At 32.1% G+C, this 20552-nt stretch overlaps 2 protein-coding genes across 3 annotated transcripts; one reads left to right on the plus strand and one right to left on the minus strand.

The window, feature by feature from the left end:
- The first annotated feature begins 3830 nt into the window (after nt 1–3830).
- On the plus strand, nt 3831–16530 carry LOC128186569 (SCY1-like protein 2). Of its 2 annotated transcripts, none has more exons than XM_052856399.1 (17): nt 3831–3849; nt 4039–4207; nt 6513–6670; nt 7198–7342; nt 7781–7930; nt 8429–8644; nt 9618–9734; nt 10043–10168; nt 10318–10494; nt 11617–11739; nt 11890–12003; nt 12229–12361; nt 12997–13115; nt 13636–13736; nt 14089–14158; nt 14285–14419; nt 14846–16530. In XM_052856399.1, exons 2-17 carry the CDS (start codon nt 4055–4057, stop codon nt 15632–15634), a joined length of 2826 nt encoding a protein of 941 aa, XP_052712359.1. In that variant the 5' UTR covers nt 3831–3849; nt 4039–4054; the 3' UTR covers nt 15635–16530. The 2 variants fall into 2 exon arrangements, with proteins under 2 accessions (XP_052712359.1, XP_052712353.1); XM_052856393.1 differs by lacking the exon at nt 3831–3849 and adding an exon at nt 3861–3929.
- Nucleotides 16531–16663: 133 nt separating this feature from the next.
- On the minus strand, nt 16664–20501 carry LOC128186730 (uncharacterized). The gene is made up of 7 exons (XM_052856600.1): nt 20370–20501; nt 19994–20107; nt 19388–19497; nt 19237–19292; nt 18104–18273; nt 17903–18008; nt 16664–17709 (listed from the first exon to the last, which is right to left on the minus strand). Exons 1-7 carry the CDS (start codon nt 20395–20397, stop codon nt 17691–17693), a joined length of 603 nt encoding a protein of 200 aa, XP_052712560.1. The 5' UTR covers nt 20398–20501; the 3' UTR covers nt 16664–17690.
- Nucleotides 20502–20552: the final 51 nt, after the last annotated feature.

Raw genomic sequence — 20552 nt, forward strand, 5'->3', positions numbered from 1 at the left:
TATATACTTTTAATTTTTGAAATACATTGACAATTACCAAATATGAAAAATAGTATACATAAATGTCACATGTACTATATCGTTAAGCCAATATAATCTGAATTAGAATGCAGGATCAAAGTCTTCGATAATTTAGATGATAATTATACTGTTATTTCAAACTCTTCTAGCAATTATTACATGAATTGTTCAAATTAAAATATCATGTATGCATTTCAAAACCTAGGTGCAGGTCTGTAGCTCCCGGTCTGAACTAACGATACATGTACATCCATGCATTAGTTGCTTGCTTCACTTAATAAATCACTTGATAGTGTATTGTAAATTAGTCTTTATAAAATATTATTTACCTCAAGTGAATAAGAATATATCCCCCCAAAATACTTCCATAAATTCACTTTATAAATATGCCAAGATAGAGCAAGATGCCCAACAATAACAAATTTTCCTGACATGTACATCACATTTAGGCTCCAAGATGAACATTCAAAATTTGCAACTCAACTTCCTGTTATGCAGAAATCTTAATTCCTAGTGGTCAGTTTATCTGGCAATTAACGAATCATTTCAAACGCATGCTCTGTTGCCTTCTAAGATAATAGCACATACCAGAATCACAAGAAAATCATAGCAGACTCAAAACCAAGAAACAAACCACATCAGGATCATACTTCCTTATTTGTCACCTATGATTTGGGTATGATTCATTTAATGGATCATGTCTAAATCATAGAACAAAATCATGAATTTGTGAGTTGGATATGATTTTTAAGTGATTTTGATATGATTTCTTAAGAAAAATTTTTGTTTGGGTGTATATTAGCCCCTGACATATACATACATTAGAAAAAAAAAATACATGTATTAGAAAAATATGTCTTTACCAAAATAACTTGCTGATCAGCTGGTTATTTAATCCACGATTTATGTACACAAAATGCTTTATTTGGATGCTACATTTCTAATTTTATGCATGTATGCTTGCTGTCAGTCATGCTGTACTTGATATCATTTTATGTTTCCCTATATGTCATGTTTGGGCCTATTTTTCAATGGTCAATTGTTAACCCACCAATCGTTGCACAGCCAAGTAGTACTGCAAGCTTTCTCTTTAATTGATTAACCTAGACCAAAGTTAGTGGGTATTGGAGCCAGGTTGTCGTACATGTATATATGTGTTTAAAATGTGTTATGTATTGTGTGCTTAAATTAAGACTAGTGGACAAGACGCAGGAGGAAACACTTATAATCTCCATTTTAGTAATTTTTACTGTAACACCTGTTACAATGTTAATTGTTTTTCATCGACCTTTGTTTGATCAGTTTTCTGCAAACAATTTCATGATTTCACAGAAATTTGTGGTACTGTACTTGTATTTTATAAGAAATGCATTCATTTTAGTTTTTATTCAGAAGATGTCTTGAATGTATTATGCCTATTTATACATGATAATTATTTTTTGATATATCACAAGCAAAAACCTCATGGCTGGGTCATAAATTTGAAAAATTGAACAATGCTTTAACATGTTCAAGTTCCGCTGTTATTGCCATAATTGCAGTTTTTCTGCCAGCTAACTTTATATACAATGAGTCTGATGTTTTCTTTAAACGTTGCTGTCTTTTGGTGTCTGTTTTTTCTCTCAGTCCAACATTGCTGATTGTCATGCGATCTGTACATACATGTATTATCATCAATTCAATTATCATCATTGATTTTTTTAAACCCATTACATGTATTTTGTGAACCCATTACATAATATTATGAAACATTTTTTTCACAATCCAGTCATTTTAATATTGGAAATGTATTTTCAGTATCTTGTTTACTGAGCTTTTGTGATTTTTCAGTGGGACCTTATAGATTTGTTATTGGTTGTTTGTAAAAACATTTTTACACTTATCTACATGCATGTAATGTTTTTGTAAATAACTGTTGTTCCTATTTTAAAAAGTAAACAGTGTTTATACCCAGAAATGATCTGATCATCAATAAACCTTGTAGTATATATGACGAGAATGTCTTGTGTTTTATTAGCTCACCTGATCGAGTTGCATGCTCAAGTGATCTCAAACTCTTCTGAAAGTCTTTTGTCATAATTAATTTTGACACTTTCATCATCGTTTCTGGAACCATTGGGCCAAAAAACCACCAAACTTCAAACATTTTATCCTTAAGCGAAGATTATCAGTACATCTGTATTCGCGTGGTTTTAAAAAGAAGGGCTAAAACAATCTGTAAGAATGGAGACAATGGAAAGAAAAAAACAATGAAAATAGGGTTCTCTCCCTTTTGACTATAATATTAGGGGTCACATCTTCGCTAGCCAAGGGTTTCTGATCCGCACCGCTTCTCACAGGTTCGTGAGAAGCGGTGCGGATCAGAAACCCTTTGCTAGCGAAGATGTAGGGGTCATAGTTCACAGTTCACTGTTAATAGTCCAATCCACACTTTGCAAAAGTTGTTCTCCTTTGCGGGGTCAACCTAAAGGTCAAAAGGGAAAAAACAACTTTCCCCCTCTTTATGCAACCAAATATTTGTGAAGAAATCTCTTGGAATTTAATTTATTCCTTCAATATGTGGGTTGCTCCAACTTGGGGCAATCGAAATTTACAGTGGAAACGAATTTCTAATGTCAAATGACAAAGTTACAACCCTCTAAACTACAAAGGCTACTGTGAGAAATATATGGGTTTTTCCCCAAAGATGGTGGCCAAGGGACATAACTTTTGTAAATTGTGGATTGGTCTATTAGGTCCTTACGTCCGTCTGTCGGTCCGAGATCACTTGTCCTTCGTCCAATGTGGCTCATACTTCATTCAAAGAATGCCTATGATCAAAGGATGTGAAGTAACCTTGAATGAAGTTTGTAGGTCAAGGGTCAAGGTCAATTTGAACCATGCAGAAATCCTTATTCAGTGCATATATAATCTCCACTTAGCCCCATTTGGCTCATTCTTCACATAAACAGAGCTTTTGAATAAAAGATGAGCACTGACCTTAAATCAAGTTTCAAGGTCAAATGTGAAGGTCATAGCAGATGATATGAAAAATACTTGTGCAGAGCATATCTCTGGCTTATACTTCACCCACATGGTGCCTGTGATCAAAGAGCATGCATGCAGTGACCTTGAAGGATGTTTGTACTTTAAAGTTCAAGTTCATGTCAAATCACACAAAATCCCTTTTAAGAGCATAAATACTCTCTACTTAGCCTTATTTTTCTCACATAAACAAATCTTTTGGGTTGAAGGCATGGTGTGCAGTGATTTTGAACCTAGTTAATGTGAAGGCAATACCAGATCTCTGTATAATCATTTTAAGAATGTAGCTTATTTCCCATTTGCTTAATCTTGCTCAGATTGAAAAAAATGCCTGTAAGTAAGGGGTAATGCATCTTCCCAAGTCAAGGGTTTCTGATCCGCATAGCTAATCTCACTATGCGGATCAGAAACCCTTGACTTGGGAAGATGGGGGTAATGTGATTAAATTAAAAGTTCTATGCCAGCTGAAAAATTTCTAAGTTATAGGTCAAGGTCAAAGCAAAATTCTCTAAAAAGCGTTTCATCCTTGTATCTTTTCTAAGTGGTGCCCTTTGAGATGGTCATCACCTCAATGCGGTCTGATTCGTATTACTTGAACTTCATTTTCAATGTCAAATATAGTAGAGTGGGGGGGGGGGGGGGACACCGTGATATTTGAATTTCTATATGTAAATTAAATTTTTGCTGCAAGAAAAAGCGAGAAAATCATCACCCTGATGACGTGCGACAAAGAACAGAGGTATGAGGAACTAATTTAAAATCGGGTTCGTGATTCATAAAATACTAATCAATGACAGAAACACGGTAAGATAGTAGTCTCAGTTTTCAAAAGAGAATATAAAGAAGATACGCCCTTTTTTATATCTCAATACTTTAAGTTTAAGGTAATAAAATATGTACTTAACAAGTATATATCGATGGTTAGGAACAACAGTGATTACAAATCAAGAACGCGGTTTGTACCTAAGGCATATAAAATATTGCATTCACTAGGTTTTGTTAAAAAGACATGGACGTATTTAACAAGCTTCGCAGCGCAGTAAGCAGTGCATTGCCAGGAAACCCTTTGTCTAAAGATTTTGACGTTTCCAACCACGTGGCGTCTGGAGGGCCTGGGTTATCCTGGAAGATCTACAATGCAATCAAGAGGACAACAAAACAGGTAAAACGTTAGGCCTCATTGATGAAAGATCCACCAGAGTAACTATAGGAATTTTCCTTGTCTCTAAGATAAGGTTTTGTACACTTGATATGTGTATTAATTTAAAACTGATACATGTAAAGTCATCTTTAGGTAATCTGGGAGAACTGGCGCTTGACTAAATCATCCCAAGTACCTTCTCGCCAGTGCATTGTTACGTCAGTTTTCGATATGATTTTATGTTTTAATTGATAAAATGACCTTACTATGCACTCTGAGCAATGGCGAAGATGAGCTGCACAACTTCAGTCATTATATATCCTTGCATGTGTGAATTTTATGTTTAAAACTATGAGATTGCAATCAAAATGATATAAATAAGTGAAAGAGCTAGGTCACAGTTAATGTAAATCGATCATTTTAGCTATGGAAAGTTCTTTTATTGCTTGTAAATATATCACACACTTATAACGTAGACTGAAGTATGTATGCAGGGTACGGGATGTTTCACACCTATACACATGTTTCGCGCTGAGATGGTTCGCACCTATTCTGTTTCGCGCTGAGATGGTTTGCACCGCGATGTTTCGCATCGAATACATTCTTAATGAATGAGTTATGAAACATGTACATCATCATGTAAATGTTAAGTTAAGGTATCCGGTGTCGGTAGAATAAATATTGACATATTATGTAAACATAAATAGTAAAGCACATAGTTTTTATGGTATATTACAAGAATATAAGTAAGTAAGAAAATAAATTTTAAATTCACTTGAGTAGGGCCATATCTTAATTATTTAGTTGTATTTGCTGTTTAAAATAGTATAAAAATCAATCCGACAATAAATATCTGTGCCATAAAAAATAGTACTATTTTGCATATATACGGAATTATATATATGCAACACATAACAATTAATCGCTTGCAAGTTGTTTTAAAAGATAATATGAATTTCTTCTAAAATTCCCACTATGTACAAGATCCTCAATGAGTGTGTCCCTGAATATTTATCTTAGATTATTCATTATACTATGAGTAATGATTCTGCATATAGAACTATATATATGTGTTATTTTTTAGTGTATTTTAAGTAATTTGTATGTCGTTCTCCAATGACATAAATATATGGGAACGGAAATTATCAAACAATATCACACATACAAAAATGGTAGTTGAATGAATGCAGAGGCAGTAGGCCCTAATGTAAAGTTAAAAGCAGAAAATTATGGAATTAAATGATCCCCACCTTTACATCTGTGGTACTTAATTACCTGCAATAACACCCCTAATTTTCTTAAAAATACAGGTAAATCTCAAGTGAAAGACGTGCTATAATTGTTATCACAACACAATTAATACCTCTTGTTCTGAACCTATATAATAAGGTAATGGCTTCAAAGGCTTCATAAAAAATCCAACGAAAACGAAAAAAAAAACGTTATACTAGCGGCGCATAAATCATATAAATGCAAAAACCGTTTCAATGTTTTTAAAAACTTATTTCAATTCTTATATAGGTTATAATTAATTTCATAGCAATAATAACACGAGAAAAATATCTAAATACAGTGAGATGTTTCGCTCCGAGGGAGGTACGAAACATCGAGGCGCGAATCATCTCAGCGCGAAACAGAATAGGTGCGAACCATCCCGGATTCTGTATGCACTAGCTGGTGAAAAATGGTCCTTGGCGAGAATTGGTTGCCAGTGTAGTCTGTCCCAAGTTTGTTTCTTTCCCTTTTTGAAGATTGAACAATAATATTAATAAACATACCTATCAAGAAAATTAAGTACAATTGAAATCAATAAGAGGGGAAAATTCCAAGATTTCTTCATTGACTTGTCATTTGATTTTATACCGCTAAAAAATATATGACACAGACACAAAAACTAATTTCCAATGGAAATTTATGATGGAAAATGTTTACAGCTTTTCTCCATTTGGAGGTACTCAGATTATTTGGCACAATTTTGTAATGTCATCATATAGGGACTATATTAGGTTGTTTGTAAAGCAAAATCCCCAAATTCTTCTTATTTTTAGCAGTGTGTTGAATCCATGCAGGCAAGCTAGAGGGGTTATTTCAATTGACAAAGAAGATGTCTTGAGATTTTTATATACTTTTAAATATACACATATCATTTAATCTTTGAGTATATCTATCAGAAAGCCTGTCAGGCTTTATTGGATTTGATCACCCCTGACTATATTTGATCACCTAATAATACTCGAAGAATGATTCCTTAAGTTATTCCTTAAATGTGCACACATACAACATTTTACATCTCTCTTACCCTAATATGAGGGATTTTTCTTTGTAGGAAGCATCAGTTTTTGTGTTTGAAAAGAAAAATCTGGAAAAATACTCAAAAAAGGACAGAGACCTTATTATAGATTCTTTAAAGAAGGGTGTTTCACAGCTAACAAGATTAAGACATCCAAAGATCCTGTCCGTTCTTCAACCCCTTGAGGAGTCAAGGTAATAAAATGTAGTATAGAATTAAGAAATTATTAAAAAGGTACATGTAACGATGGTAAGTTCTCTTACTGCTGAAGCATAAATACACATTATGATTATCAGAGATTGTTATGAATTTACATCGGTTGTAATGATACCGGTAATTGAAATACCGGTATGCCATTAAAGTTAGTAGATGTTATATGTAATGTGATTCATTTCTATTCATGGGCATTAGTTTTTGTGGATGTACATGTATATATGTGATAAAAATCTAGGACTAGAGCTTTACCATTAGATTTCTTGTCATTCATCTAGTGTCATTGTACTCTGTTTTAATGGATGACAGCAACAATATTCACAAAACTTGCTGTTCAAGGATGAGAGCCAATACCAGTTTAGATATACATGTATTACAGTATATATCCAGTTATTTCCCCGATGATGTAATTTTTCGATTTCTTTGGGATCCTTTTCACATGACAGAAAAATACAGTATACAGAATTTACATGGTTCATTACTTATTAGAATTTTTTAATTATTACAGAGAGGCACTTGCCTTTGCCACAGAGCCTGTGTTTGCCAGTCTGGCCAATGTTTTAGGGGACCACACTAATGTTCCAACACCAGTGCCCTCAGAGCTGACAGAATACAAGTTATTTGATGTGGAGATCAAGCATGGAATTATACAGGTTAATGCACACAATAAGAATCTTATATCTGTACAAAAAATCTATTGGAGTACTTTTAAATGACAAATTTTTTATCATACATTATAATGTACAATTTAAGAGAAATAAATGAAATGATATATGCTGCAGGTAACTCGTACTCGATGGCTCAATTAAGCTTCAATCTCTCTAAGTTCTTGATCTCTATATGCAATTCTTTGTAAGTTTTGAAAATTTAATTAACTTCAACTTTAATCGACTGATAAGATGACCAAATTCAATTAAAACAAAGAAAGCAAGTATTTTCCAAGAATACCTTCAGTTATTAATTAATAAATAATTAATAATAAATAATAATAAATATAACATAATTTTAGTTGTTTATATCTTTGCATATTTATGTTTATGTACAGATATTATCAACTTTAATAAAGCGTATTTTGCTCCAAAATATAACAGGTAGCGGAGGGACTGGGATTTCTGCACAAAGATGCCAAAATGATGCACAATAATATTTGTCCATCCAGTATCATTGTCAACAAATATGGAGCCTGGAAGTTAGCCGGCTTTGATTTCTGTGTTGCCAACATTAGCCAGCAGGATCAGGCTGTAAGAGACACAGTACATGCATTTATTTCAAATACTGAAACAAAATAAATGTGAATTTTTTTTCAAGAAAGAATGTAATGAATGTACATGTATATATTTTATTAACTTGAATTTAGAAATATGTGTACTTCTCTAGATACAAGATAAAGGTGAAATTTTATTCAATTAAGAATTAAGAATTTAGTAAAATATGCACTTATTAATTTGAATTAAGAAAAACATGTTGTACTATTCAAGTTATGAAAACTCTGAGGAAAAAGAAATGTTCATCGTGAACACATGTACATGCATAGGAGGAAATCATTGGCTTCATGCAACATTTGCACTTCAATAAATACTGGTACATGTATATTAAATAGATAGAAATTTTAAGATACAGTACGTTACTCCATAAGCATATCATCTACAGTTTTTATTATCCAACATTTAAAAAAAATAATTAATCTCACGTATCACACACATATATTTGATTATAATTTGTTTTTCTTCACTTTTTAGACCACATTTCCATGTCACGAGTGGAACCCTGACCAACCCCCCATGACTCAGCCGTGTCTGGACTACATGGCTCCAGAGTACTGCCTGACCCTCAGCTGCTGTGAGGCCAGTGACATGTTTTCCTTGGGGGTCCTCATCTACTGTATATACAACCACGGAAAGCCTCTCTATGAATGCCACAATCAGCTGTCTCAGTTCAAAAAGTTCACGGAAGAGGTTGTTATTTTTCACTCTTTAGGATAATTGAATGATTTGATTAAACATGTAATAATATGGAATAATGTGTATTCTGTGGGGCCAATTTTGGTTGATTTTCAAAGTTTAGAGGTTCCTTTGCATGTGATTTTGTAGATTTGCTTGTAAATAATAATTAAGTGACAGACATTTCTTTACTGTAATTATAGTAAGCTATAGGAAAATTATAATTGCTTAATCTTTATGGCAAGGGAGATTTAATCCTTTTAAGTTGGTGGAATCATGTTTTATGACAAAAAAAAAAATCCACATTAATAAATGTGCAAATTTTTTAAATTTCCCATATAATTTAAATTAAAGTACATATAGTAAAATCTTTTTGAGTCATACCTTTTATTTGATGATCATTTCATAGATAGTAATTAGAATTCTAACACTTTATTATCATGTATGGTACACATAAAAATTTGAATAACATCATCAAGATGGGGTTTTTTTATGTTTATTAAAAGATAATTTAATTCTGGTTGTAACACCTTATTTGATTGGCTAAAGAATTTTAATGTAAATTGTTAAATATGACTTGCCTGCATCACCATTTGACACACCTTTTAAAGATATTAATCTGCTTGGCGTTACCTTTGAATTTTGCACAAATTGATGTCATTTTTAATCAGTAAAATAGTGCATCTTGTTTTTTTAACTTGATATTGAAAATTTGAATGATAAGGAATGAATTTAAATTTCTACTGTGTTAAACTTGTGCAACATAACTTCTCTGTTGAAGGTAAATGTTATGTTATACCGGTAAAACATCGGTAGAATTAAATTCATTTTTTCTTTGTGTTTATTTCTAAATTAAAGTTATTTGACATTCATCTCAACTTATTTGTACTTGTACGTGTGGGTGCATTGTAGCTTATAAACAATACTCAATGGTCATGCACCTGATAATGAAACTAATAATTAAAAGTAAATCTTTTCAAATTTACAGTTGAGGAAGTTCAGGGCTTCCCTTTTGGGGAGTGTTCCTGAGGGTTTGCAGCAGTATGTAAAACTCATTCTGAACACTGAGCCTACGGTCAGACCAGACCCCAGTCAGCTGATGAAGGTAAGAGACTCAGCCTCTTTAGAAACCCTTGAGTCATGCAACACAAATGAAGAAAATTCTAGTGTGAAGCCTGCCATATTGATTTAAGAAAACAAGCACATATCATGAAGGTTGAGATGACACATTTATAGTAAAATTAGTAATACATATATATACTTATCTTGTCAAAATTATTAAGCTTGATTTATCTATCACAGTAATCCCACTAATAAAAAATTGTACTTTAAGGTTGAATGTCCATCACCTTTGTAAGTAATGATTACAACCAACTCTTTATTAACATAATGTACGGTACTCTATTTTGTCAGGTTGATTTCTTTGATGATGTTGGAACTGTGACTCTACAATTTATGGACACGTTATTTCAACGGGACAACCTTCAAAAGTCCGAGTTCTTCCGAGGCCTCCCTAAGATCCTGAAAAATCTACCCAAGGTACAATGTGTCTTATCAGTTGTAAAATATCACTACATTAGTCTAAGAAATTGACATGACTTATAGCACTGATAATTAAAAGCACACCGAAATGTCAGAATTAATGATGTCAAATTGCTAATCTTCCCTATTTCTGTCTGATTTTTCAGCGAGTGAACCAGCAGAGGATACTGCCACCCCTGGTCAAGGAGAGCGTGAACCACGACATGGTCCCCTTCACCCTCCCCAGCCTCCTATATATGGCAGACCAGGCCACAGAATCGGAGTATAGGAGCTTCATCTTTCCGGCTCTTGTCCCACTTCTAAAGATGAGAGAACCCATTCAGGTTAGCTAATAGTTTGTCTCCTTTGCTGTATATTTTCTTTATCTTTAAAATCATGTATGCTTTGTTCTACGGTTTCAAGCGCTCTTGTTAGTCAATGCAAGTACCTTAATTATTATGTGTTTTTTATATATTATGTAATAGTGAAATTATATATGCTCAGCACACCCCCGAAAAGATTTACCAAGGTGGAGGAGGGGTATAATGACTTTAATCTGTTAGTCATTGAGTCCTGTTTTTGTCAGCTCAACTCCTCATAACATGCTGTTGAGAATTTTATGAGATTTTTGAAGTGCACGTTTTTAGAACAAAATGTGTAGATGTGCATACTACTCAGAAATACAAATTTCCGTATTTTCTGGGGTTTATTGAATACTGTAGACCCCTAATTAAATGCAAGGAACTTATTTTTAAATCTCGCTTTCATTTTTCAGACAGATGTAAACTTAATAAAACTGTCAACAGTGATAAAAATTTGGGGTTCTTGATTTTATATTCTTGTGATTGGATACAAAATAGTTGAATCGCTGAATTATGTACACGGGTAAAATAAGGAATCTACAATATTTTAATGAACAGTTTGTCAGCACACCTCCTTTAAAATACTGATCAGAAATACATGAGACTTTGTAGGTTTTGATGATTTCATTATTATTCTTAGATTTTTTACCTTTCGAACTCAAAAATTTGTTGTTGTTTAAGACAAATTTATAGATTCGAGGGAAGTTTCAATGTGATAATTTTTCAGGAGTTATACCCCTTTATGAGGAACAAGTATTTTGTGTATTTAAAGTGCACCCTTCCATTTATTGTGTGTATCATTTTCAAGTAATGTGAGAGCATGGGCTTGCTCACTTTATCTTTTATTTTTGAAATGTCGAATAATGGTGTTAAATCAGTTTTGGATTTTAAGTAATGCATGAACAGGGTTGTCTCTAAAAATTGAAGTAGATGGAAGAAATAGAAAAGTAGAAGGGGGGTCTAGGGGTCTTGCTTATAGCTACATTGTGTTGAAATGCAATAATAGTCGGGTAATTAAGGCATTATAGGCGGGGGAATTCCCCGCCTCTCAGGTCTTAAAGACAACCCTGTCATGAATATTAAACATTTATTTGTACTTTAAAGATTTCCCTGATCTTCATGCAAAATATGAGTGTGATGTTGAAGAAGACGCCTGTGAGTGACATGACCAATCACATTTTACCCATGATTCACCAGTCCTTGGAGGCAAACAACTCTCAACTGCAGGTACATCTTCTTGTCATTTGTATGAAAGATTCATTAGATATTAAACAAGCAAAAAATTCTTTTGTGTACAACTATCATCAATTTAAATGCTCAATTTGATATATTTAATGTTTATTGATTTGATGCATTTGTAAATTCCTCTCATTTTAGGATATGTGTCTGGAAATTGTGCCAACATTTGCTGGGCTGATAGATTTTTCAGCTTTGAAGAAATCCATTTTGCCTCGGATAAAAAAGATTTGCCTTTCAACCAGCACCTTATCTGTAAGTGTACACCAGAGTTCTACTACAAGAACCATGTATTTGTTTGTTAAGAATTTTGCTGGGGACTTCTTAAAACTACTCTAGATCTGAGATTTTGCTATATCTGTGTATGTACTAAATGAGTTTTACTGAATAGGTGAGGATTAAGTGACTCTTGTGTATTTCGTAAGCTCCTTCCATCAGTGTAATATTATACTGATTGTTTCCCTTCTGTGCGTATGATAGGTGAGGATTAACTGCCTGCTGTGTATTGGTAAGCTGTTGGAGTACATGGACAAGTGGACCGTGCTGGATGATGTCCTCCCCCTCCTCCCACAGATCCCCTCCAGGGAGCCCGCCGTACTAATGAGCATTCTAGGTAACTAGTGGATACCAATTATTGAACTCCGATGCAATGGCAGGGGTTAAACTGTTTTTGACTCATCTTTCAGTCAATTAGTCACTCCTTTTTTTTTTAATAGAATATCATGAAACTTTGTAGTTAAAAAGGAGTCAGGGACATACAATATTGTGTGTAGATATGCATTTTCACTAGAATTTTTATCTTCAAGTTGGAAGATTCCCTTTTTGTAAAACTGGAGATTGTCTTTATAGCTGTTGGTCATTCTGTTTCAACTTTGTTATTTAGACTTTTAAGCCACCTGAGTTGATTGCTCAAGTGAGGTTTTCTGATCAAATTTTGTTGATTGTCTGTCATTGTTCTGGTTTGCATTGTTGATGTTGTCATAGTCACAATGTTTTCACATTTTCATCCTCTACCCCCAAAACCACTGGGCAGTTTTAGCTAAACTTGGCACAAAAAATCTACGTGCCAAAGGGATTCAAATGTAACTAAATTGCTGGAATTTTATGGGTTTTCATTAATATTATTTTTTTTGGGGGGGGGGGGGGGGAGGGTTGTTGTTTCTTTTTATGAACTAAGTGAATCAGACCCCAATTCACTTGTATAATTATATGTTTATTATATGACATTGTATTATTGATTATTTACAGGAATATATCAAGTCACAATGTCCCATGCGAAACTAGGCATTACAAAAGATCTGCTAGCTACCAAAGTTCTGCCATTCCTCATACCCATTAGTATTGATAGCAATCTGAATCTTTCACAGGTAAATTTTCTAAACTTGTATTTGGAATGTCAATTATCACTTTAAAATAGAATATATTTGAAAGTGTTTTTTTTCTTTGATTAATCTAGATATATATTAATTTTCTAAAGGATTTTTGCTAAATTCTTTAAAAATTCATGTATAGTTACTGTACAGGCTTGAGACACAGAAATCTCTATTAATATTTTGAATATTTTGTTTGTTTGGAATATCATTATGCATACTGGTATAGAAAATGGTTAAAAATCACTTTTCAATAGAAATTTAATTCAACAAATTATTATGGATAATATTCATAAATTATGAGTACCATTATACTAAATGTATAACCAAAACTAAGTGTGATTGAAAGAAAAAAAACCCATTTATGCCTCTGAGATTGAATCATCCGTATTCAAAAAGTGTTTCTTCACATTTCATGAATATTTTAAAATATTTGATGATGCACTTTGTTTTCATTTAACTACCACATGTGCCTTTTACATTCCTTGTTGGAATACAGAAGTTTCATTTTCTGCAGTTCAATGCTTATATAACAACCATCAAGGATATGATCTCTAAACTGGAATCAGAGCATCGTGGTAAACTGGAGCAGATTGACAAGATGAGACAGGAGCAAAAGTAAGGGCTTATTTCATTGGTTGATAGAAAGTAATCAAATCAATAGACTTTATGATCTTAATGCATGATGCTTTTCAGAAACATCTGGTTCTTTTTAAAGATATTTACTTCTGAATCAGAAAATTATTTCCTTTTAAAATATTGTCATGCATTTTGGGACAATAAGAACACCCGATATGTTCCCTCCAAAAGTTTTATGATAAGAAATGCTTAATGATTGTTGATATGTCACTATTATCAATATGCCAGCATCATATATAGATACACTTCATGATTTAATCTGTAGTTTTATATTCCAATGGTTTGAATGATGTGCTGAATAGGCATTTCTTTTTTTTTTATCAATGTACAGAACAATAGAAATTACGAAAATAACAGGTCAAGATGAAAAGTCAGCCAAATCCGAGGAGCCAAAGACTATGGTCTGTACATTGTAGTTTTTTTGAACTGTTGTACAAGTATCTCTGTATACATGTAGTAACGTTACAAATTTACAATGTAGGTATCTCGAACCAAATTTATTTCTTTCCCTGTTGTTTTATATACAGATGGATCAGTTTTTGAGTGGGTATAATGTTCAACAAACTGTGGCTAACAGCAAACAGAGTCCATCTCTTATTCAAACTTCTGTACCTTCCTCTGCGACCAAGAAGGAAGCTGAATCCAAACCAGCTGCTTCTAAGGTATAATTATAAGCAACAAAAGCCAATAAAAAAGAATCAAAATTTAGTGATTGGTCTTTTTATGTGATACATGTAAATGGTGAATCATCTTCAATAATTATTACAAGATTTATATGAATTAGCAGCTGAAATAAATTTAAAATGAGATGAAGCTAAATTTCATTTTGATAATATATAAAACACTTTATACACTTATTTCAATTATTATTCAATCACATCTTTTCCCACAGTTTGTGTCATAATAGTTATTAACTTAATATGTTTGCATTTATTTGTTGTTTAATTTATTTGCCATTATTTACTCTAGATACATGTTAACAGTGTGATCATGTAGCAGAAGTAGATACAATATAATATAGATGGTAAAATAAATTTATTTAAATTTATGATGTGCAAAGTTACTTCTTACACTTACATTTATTGCAGACACTGACTTTAGAAGAAAAACAAAGGCTGGCTCAGCAGCAGGAACAGCAAAGACGATTCAAAGAGCAAAAACCTATTACAATGGCGACTAGTAAAGCTTCACCTGTGGCCAAGACTCAACCAAAAGATCTATCAGCATCACTAATGAATTCCAGTCCAATTGGACAGCCGAGGATGATGGGAAATCAGGGAATGATGGGACAGCAGCAAAGTTTGAATTCAAATGTCATGGGCTTCTCACAAAGTGGTTTGACCAGTACTGGTGGGTTCCCCAGTTATTCAGGAGTTGGATCAATGGGTCAGATGCAGGGTTCTTCAGGATCTAGACCAGCATCAGGGACAAATAGCAAACAGTCATTTGATTTATCAGCATTTGACTCCCTTCTTCCCAGTGCTTCACAACCAAAAATGTCCCTGAATCAAATGAATGGTAGTCAGTCACAAGGGGCATCTTTTCCGATGAACAACTCTTCATTTAATTCTATGAACAGTATGGCAAATCAGCCCATGAGACCACAGACTATGTCAGGCTCAAGCATGATGCCTGGACAACCTGGAATGATGGGTAATCATGGCTTTATGGGAAATCAAGGAATGATGGGAAATCAAGGAATGATGGGAAATCAAGGGTTTATGGGACAACCTGGAATGATGAGACAACCTACTCCTATGATGCAAGGACAATTTAATACATCTATGAACAGCATGAATTTCCCCCAGAACCAAGGATCCAGCAATGCAACAAAATCTAACATTACGAACAATGATATTTCAGATATATTTGGTTAAAATTAGAGCTACAATAACATATATCATATTTTAACAATAATATAGGGAATTAGCTTTTGATTTTGCTATTTAATTGAATTCATGTTGACTTTATAATATTGGGTAATATGGTTAACGTATTCATGGATCAGTGTTATATCGAAAGATATTTTTTCCATATTCCAATTGATTTTTGAAATTTCGTTTAGCACTTTAATGACATTGTGTGAATCTTGGTGTAGATTCTTTTTTATATGAAGAATGATTTAATTTTTTCCTTTATTGGTTCTTCATGTACATTCCTCATCTTGTTTTTATCGCTATTTGAAGCCTTTTCCTTCTCTGCAATGTATGTGTGCAATATTCATTTAATACTTTATGCATTAAAATGCATGTTGTTTAGTTACTCTTTTTAAGTCATTAGAATTAATTTTTTTTATTTCAAATTTTGTAATATCAATATATGTAGTCATGAATCAGGACAAGTCAATACCAAGGCACAAAAATGGAAGCACTGATGGTAGTATTAATCAGGCTTTTGCCATAGCATTATGAACTGATTTAGGAATTAGGTCAAGACAGACAACGACATATCATTTCCATACATTGTGTGTAAAAGTTTAAATCTCATTGCCTAATCTTATTGATTTCTCAATGTTTACAACATAAAAGAAAGACTAGTATTAATGAATCTCTCTTCATTTCTGCCTTCAATCTTGATTTGTTGTATACATTCAAGTTTCAAAGATTTTTTTATATGCACTGAAGGGGCTTTGGTCTTAGAGTACATGTATTTTCCAAAAGCCAAACAATTTTTATTGTTAAAGTTCAGTTAACTTGTAATACATGTTTACTTAGTAGAAATTTCAAATTTCAATACTTATTAAAACTTATTTTATTTTAACTGTGATAATAAAGTTGCAAGTATTTTTTAAAAAGAGTTTACTTTAGTACAGAATCTGCCCCCCCCCCCCAAAAAAAAAGAAGATTCAAGGAGAGTGGATGGTCAACAAATTATAAAATTCTCACTAAAAAATCCCAAATGATATTATTGGGCGTAAACTATCATCTAGGAAAGAGAAATTCCAAATAATTGGGCTTTAAAATTTTTAGCGTTTCCTAATATCTACATAATTATAAACTTATACAAAGCTCTTTTTCTCAAGATTAGTATAATCTAAAAATGGCACGGCCATCCAGCCCTCTTAATTACTGGTACGACAAAACCTATACATGAATAATACCAATATTTCTGTGCAAAACGAAGTAAGAGAGGACTTTCTGTGTAAAGTTTATTACTCTATTACAAATAACAAGTGTCATTAACAAATTCAATAAAGAAATGAGTTTAAAATACATAGAATTGTACACTACTTTAAAATATAAATAATAAAAACATCAAATACATGTATATTATATCTGAATCCTAGATCACAGTGCAGCATTAGGATTGCCCCCTATCTGAAATTATAGAAAAGAAATATTTAGAAGAATGTCGTTATATTTTATTCCTATTTGATTTGATTTTTAAAAAGTAAAGTTTTAAACTAAACAGTGACATGTATGTTCATAAATAAATAATGGTTTATACAAACTTTAAAGTTCATACAATCTGCAAAAAGAAAATAAAGCAATAGTCTCGTTATGGTATAAAAGAAACATGCAATTTCTTGAGTGTTAATTGATAATTACTAAATTATGAAATTAGAACATATAAAATGAAAGCAAATTTGAAATGTAAGTATTAAACACGCAAAGCTCAAACATCATAGAAACACATATAAAGCTCATCACATTCATTCAACTTTTACTCATGAGATTAAATACAAGAACTGAAAAATTCAACATTAAAATTAAATACATGTATGTCATTAAGAAATATAGGTATTTTGTACTAACTGCAACAAATTTTCTTTACAAGATAAACAACTTCATGTTGTAAAAAGATTCATTATTTTTTAGTATACTTCATAATAAATAAAAAGTCAGACACTTTAAAAATATTTTATGCACATTTGTATAATTATGTAAGTAGAGGAATTCACTGGTTTCATTAATTAAATGATTTAATTTTATATTACTTACTTATAATTGGACTGAAAATTTGTCAAAATAATTTTAAGAATTTTTATAAATATATTAATAATTAAAAGAGAAAAACGGAGAAAAAATACGCTAAAACAAATATAATTCAGATTATTTGTAAACTTTATTACCAGGATTAATAGTAGTTTACAACCCAGAATAATGAACATTCTGCTCTTATCGATATATAAAAGAGGTTCTTACATGCAGGCCACCGTGTAGTTGTTAAACTCATGACACCTGTATTCAGGTAAACACACATTCATGGAATTCATAATGGAACACCCGTCAGTGGAGTTAGTGATGATAACTGAAGAAAACGGGATTCACATTTACCTACTGATTTGATTTAATATTTGAAAAAAAAAAATGTCACTCTATACAGGTTTTAATTTCCATTCTCACCGGTGCCAGCAGACGAATTGAACGATGCTGATGTTACGTTGACGACCTCGCCGGAGTAGTTGACAAAGGCTAGACCGTTCACAAGCTTATATACAGTGTCCACGACCTGAACCTTGGATACAGGATCATCCGGAATAATGAGATCAAAGTCAACAATAAGACTTCCCTTCCTTTACCAAAAAAAAAAAAAAAAAATGAAATAAATAATAAAAATTCGAACGATGATAGTTATGAAATAATGTAACGGCTTATTATTACATGTTTTCTGAATATTTCTGATGAGCCAGAGAATTGTTACAATTCATGACAATTTATAAGTTTGAAAAACACGTACACTTCTTATGCATCATGCTATCTAACTTAATCAACTAAATTGAATATTGTGATGATTTGAGAAATTATTTCAAAGTGAAGTGAACCACCCTTAGTGTTAGGCAAAGAACTTTTCAATCGTACACTGCTTCTTTTAAAACTGAAAGATAAAATTCTATCAGTTATCACATTATAATTCAGCTAACAGTTCAAACACAGTGTAATAATAACTACTAAAAGGTTTGAAAAAGCTAAAACTCTAAAGTAAACGCCAATGATGATTTTAGTTTTGGTGGCGAAAAAACAAATTAAGAAAATTGAAATAAAAAAATGCATGTCGTCTATTAAAACACCCATTTCCTTTCTCGGTTGCCTGTCTAGTCATACTGAATAAACAAATATATATAACAACTCAAAAATATCACACTGGTGTTAAAATTAAAGTTAGATGTTCCAAATTTAAAGCAAGATTGTCCTGTACTCAGTTCGTAACGCAAACTAACATTTAACGTTCTTGTAGAATTTTATTTGTTTTATAAGTGTTTGAAATGCAAAATTTCACTTAATATTCATTTTTTTTTGTTATTGTTCATATCTCGTTTAACCATACGCTCTCTCTCTCCGAGCAAGGCTTCAAAGTGATGCGTAAACAAAGCGTCGAGTTTATAAAAGCTTCGATGAAATATACGGCTTCTTATAACTTACTTTTATATCACATAACCGACCGCCATTATTAATAATGAATTGTTCAACGTAAAGAAAGTTACGTTACGATCAATATACGTAGTGGTATATAACAATTTAACATGAAATAAACGTACCTTATGCTGTTTATAACGACTGTTGATCCTGGTATCGTAGAATAAATGTCTGTTAACTGTAATTATATAGATAAAACTGTAGATAGATAGATACATGTATATAGATGGATGGATAATTAATGAATATATTCAATGGTTTGATTATACTTACGGCAATATGTACTTTACTTTTAACGGTGTTATAACCAGTGCTTGAAGACAAATCTTCTGATATTGTTACGTCAATTTTCAATTCCATTGTGAATTTCGTTAAAAGTGACTCTAAATGATAAAATAATACAAGCTCATCACAATATTCATGTACTGGTAGTAACATATTCCGTGAAATAAGATTTTTGTTTTAATATATAGAAAGAGAGGTTACAAGTTTTCATATATGTCTGAACTTTCATCCAAATCTTTTATCAAATTGCTTTAAGCTGTACTCTTAGTGTTGAGTATCTATTTATGTTAATATTATATGAAAAGATGTTTTGTGATTTGTTATTTTATTATGTAGGCGTTCTTAGAGTGATTAAAAAATATCAATAACAATGGCTTTAACTCTACGACAATAGTTGTCAAGTATAATCAGAAAATGTCATTAATTGATGTTTGCTTCAAGTCCTGAGATGTTCATACGCACCAGTAACAAAAGTTATATAAAAATGACCCATATATTATACATATTTTACATATTATATTATGTAAATTGAATATTGTTAATGAAATATCTTTAGTAAAAGAATATCCTTATTTGGATGAAACAATTTTATACCCATGGAGCAGGTAGTTCCATTAAATTCCAAAGGGCATTGACACTGGAAACTATTGATCAAATTAGTACAGGTTCCGTTGTTTTTACATGGGGAGGAAGCGCACAGATCGACGTCTGGATAAGAAACAAGACAAAGTAACTGGTGCATTTCAGTGGGTATAAAACAAAATATAATGAAAAAATTGAATTTAACATAAAATACAAGTAAAAATTGAAGTCTCTTTAGTGCAATCAACTGGCATAAATTTGATACATACAAAACCTTTTTTGTTTATAATTGAATATTGATGATACATGTTATAATTATTTTAATTTATAACAGCATTAACTTTCAACAACAACATTGACCATTATATTAAAAACAATTCTAATTTACCATCTGTGCAAGTCATTCCATTAAACATATTAGTACAGTTACATTGGTAACCATTGATCAAATCAATACAAGATCCGTTGTTCTGACAAGGCTGAGATACACACTCATCGACATCTATAAGGAAAAACGTAAAATGCATGAAACGCATATAACAAACATGTTGGTGATGTTACAACATGATGT

This window comes from Crassostrea angulata, chromosome 1, assembly GCF_025612915.1.
Source record: "Crassostrea angulata isolate pt1a10 chromosome 1, ASM2561291v2, whole genome shotgun sequence".
Lineage (NCBI taxonomy): Eukaryota > Metazoa > Mollusca > Bivalvia > Ostreida > Ostreidae > Magallana > Magallana angulata.

Bases quoted from the DNA above. Each gene is read 5' to 3' on its own strand.
- LOC128186569 (XM_052856399.1), top strand. From the start codon at position 4,055: ATGGACGTATTTAACAAGCTTCGCAGCGCAGTAAGCAGTGCATTGCCA. The intron at 4,208-6,512 runs GTAAAACGTTAG...TTTTCTTTGTAG, and splicing joins TCAAGAGGACAACAAAACAG to GAAGCATCAGTTTTTGTGTT. The intron at 13,737-14,088 runs GTAAGGGCTTAT...ATCAATGTACAG, and splicing joins AAGATGAGACAGGAGCAAAA to AACAATAGAAATTACGAAAA.
- LOC128186730 (XM_052856600.1), bottom strand. From the start codon at position 20,397: ATGTTTAATGGAATGACTTGCACAGATG. The intron at 20,108-20,369 runs GTAAATTAGAAT...TTTCTTATCCAG, and splicing joins TGGAATGACTTGCACAGATG to ACGTCGATCTGTGCGCTTCC. The intron at 19,498-19,993 runs GTATAAAATTGT...TTTATCATTTAG, and splicing joins TGGAACTACCTGCTCCATGG to AGTCACTTTTAACGAAATTC.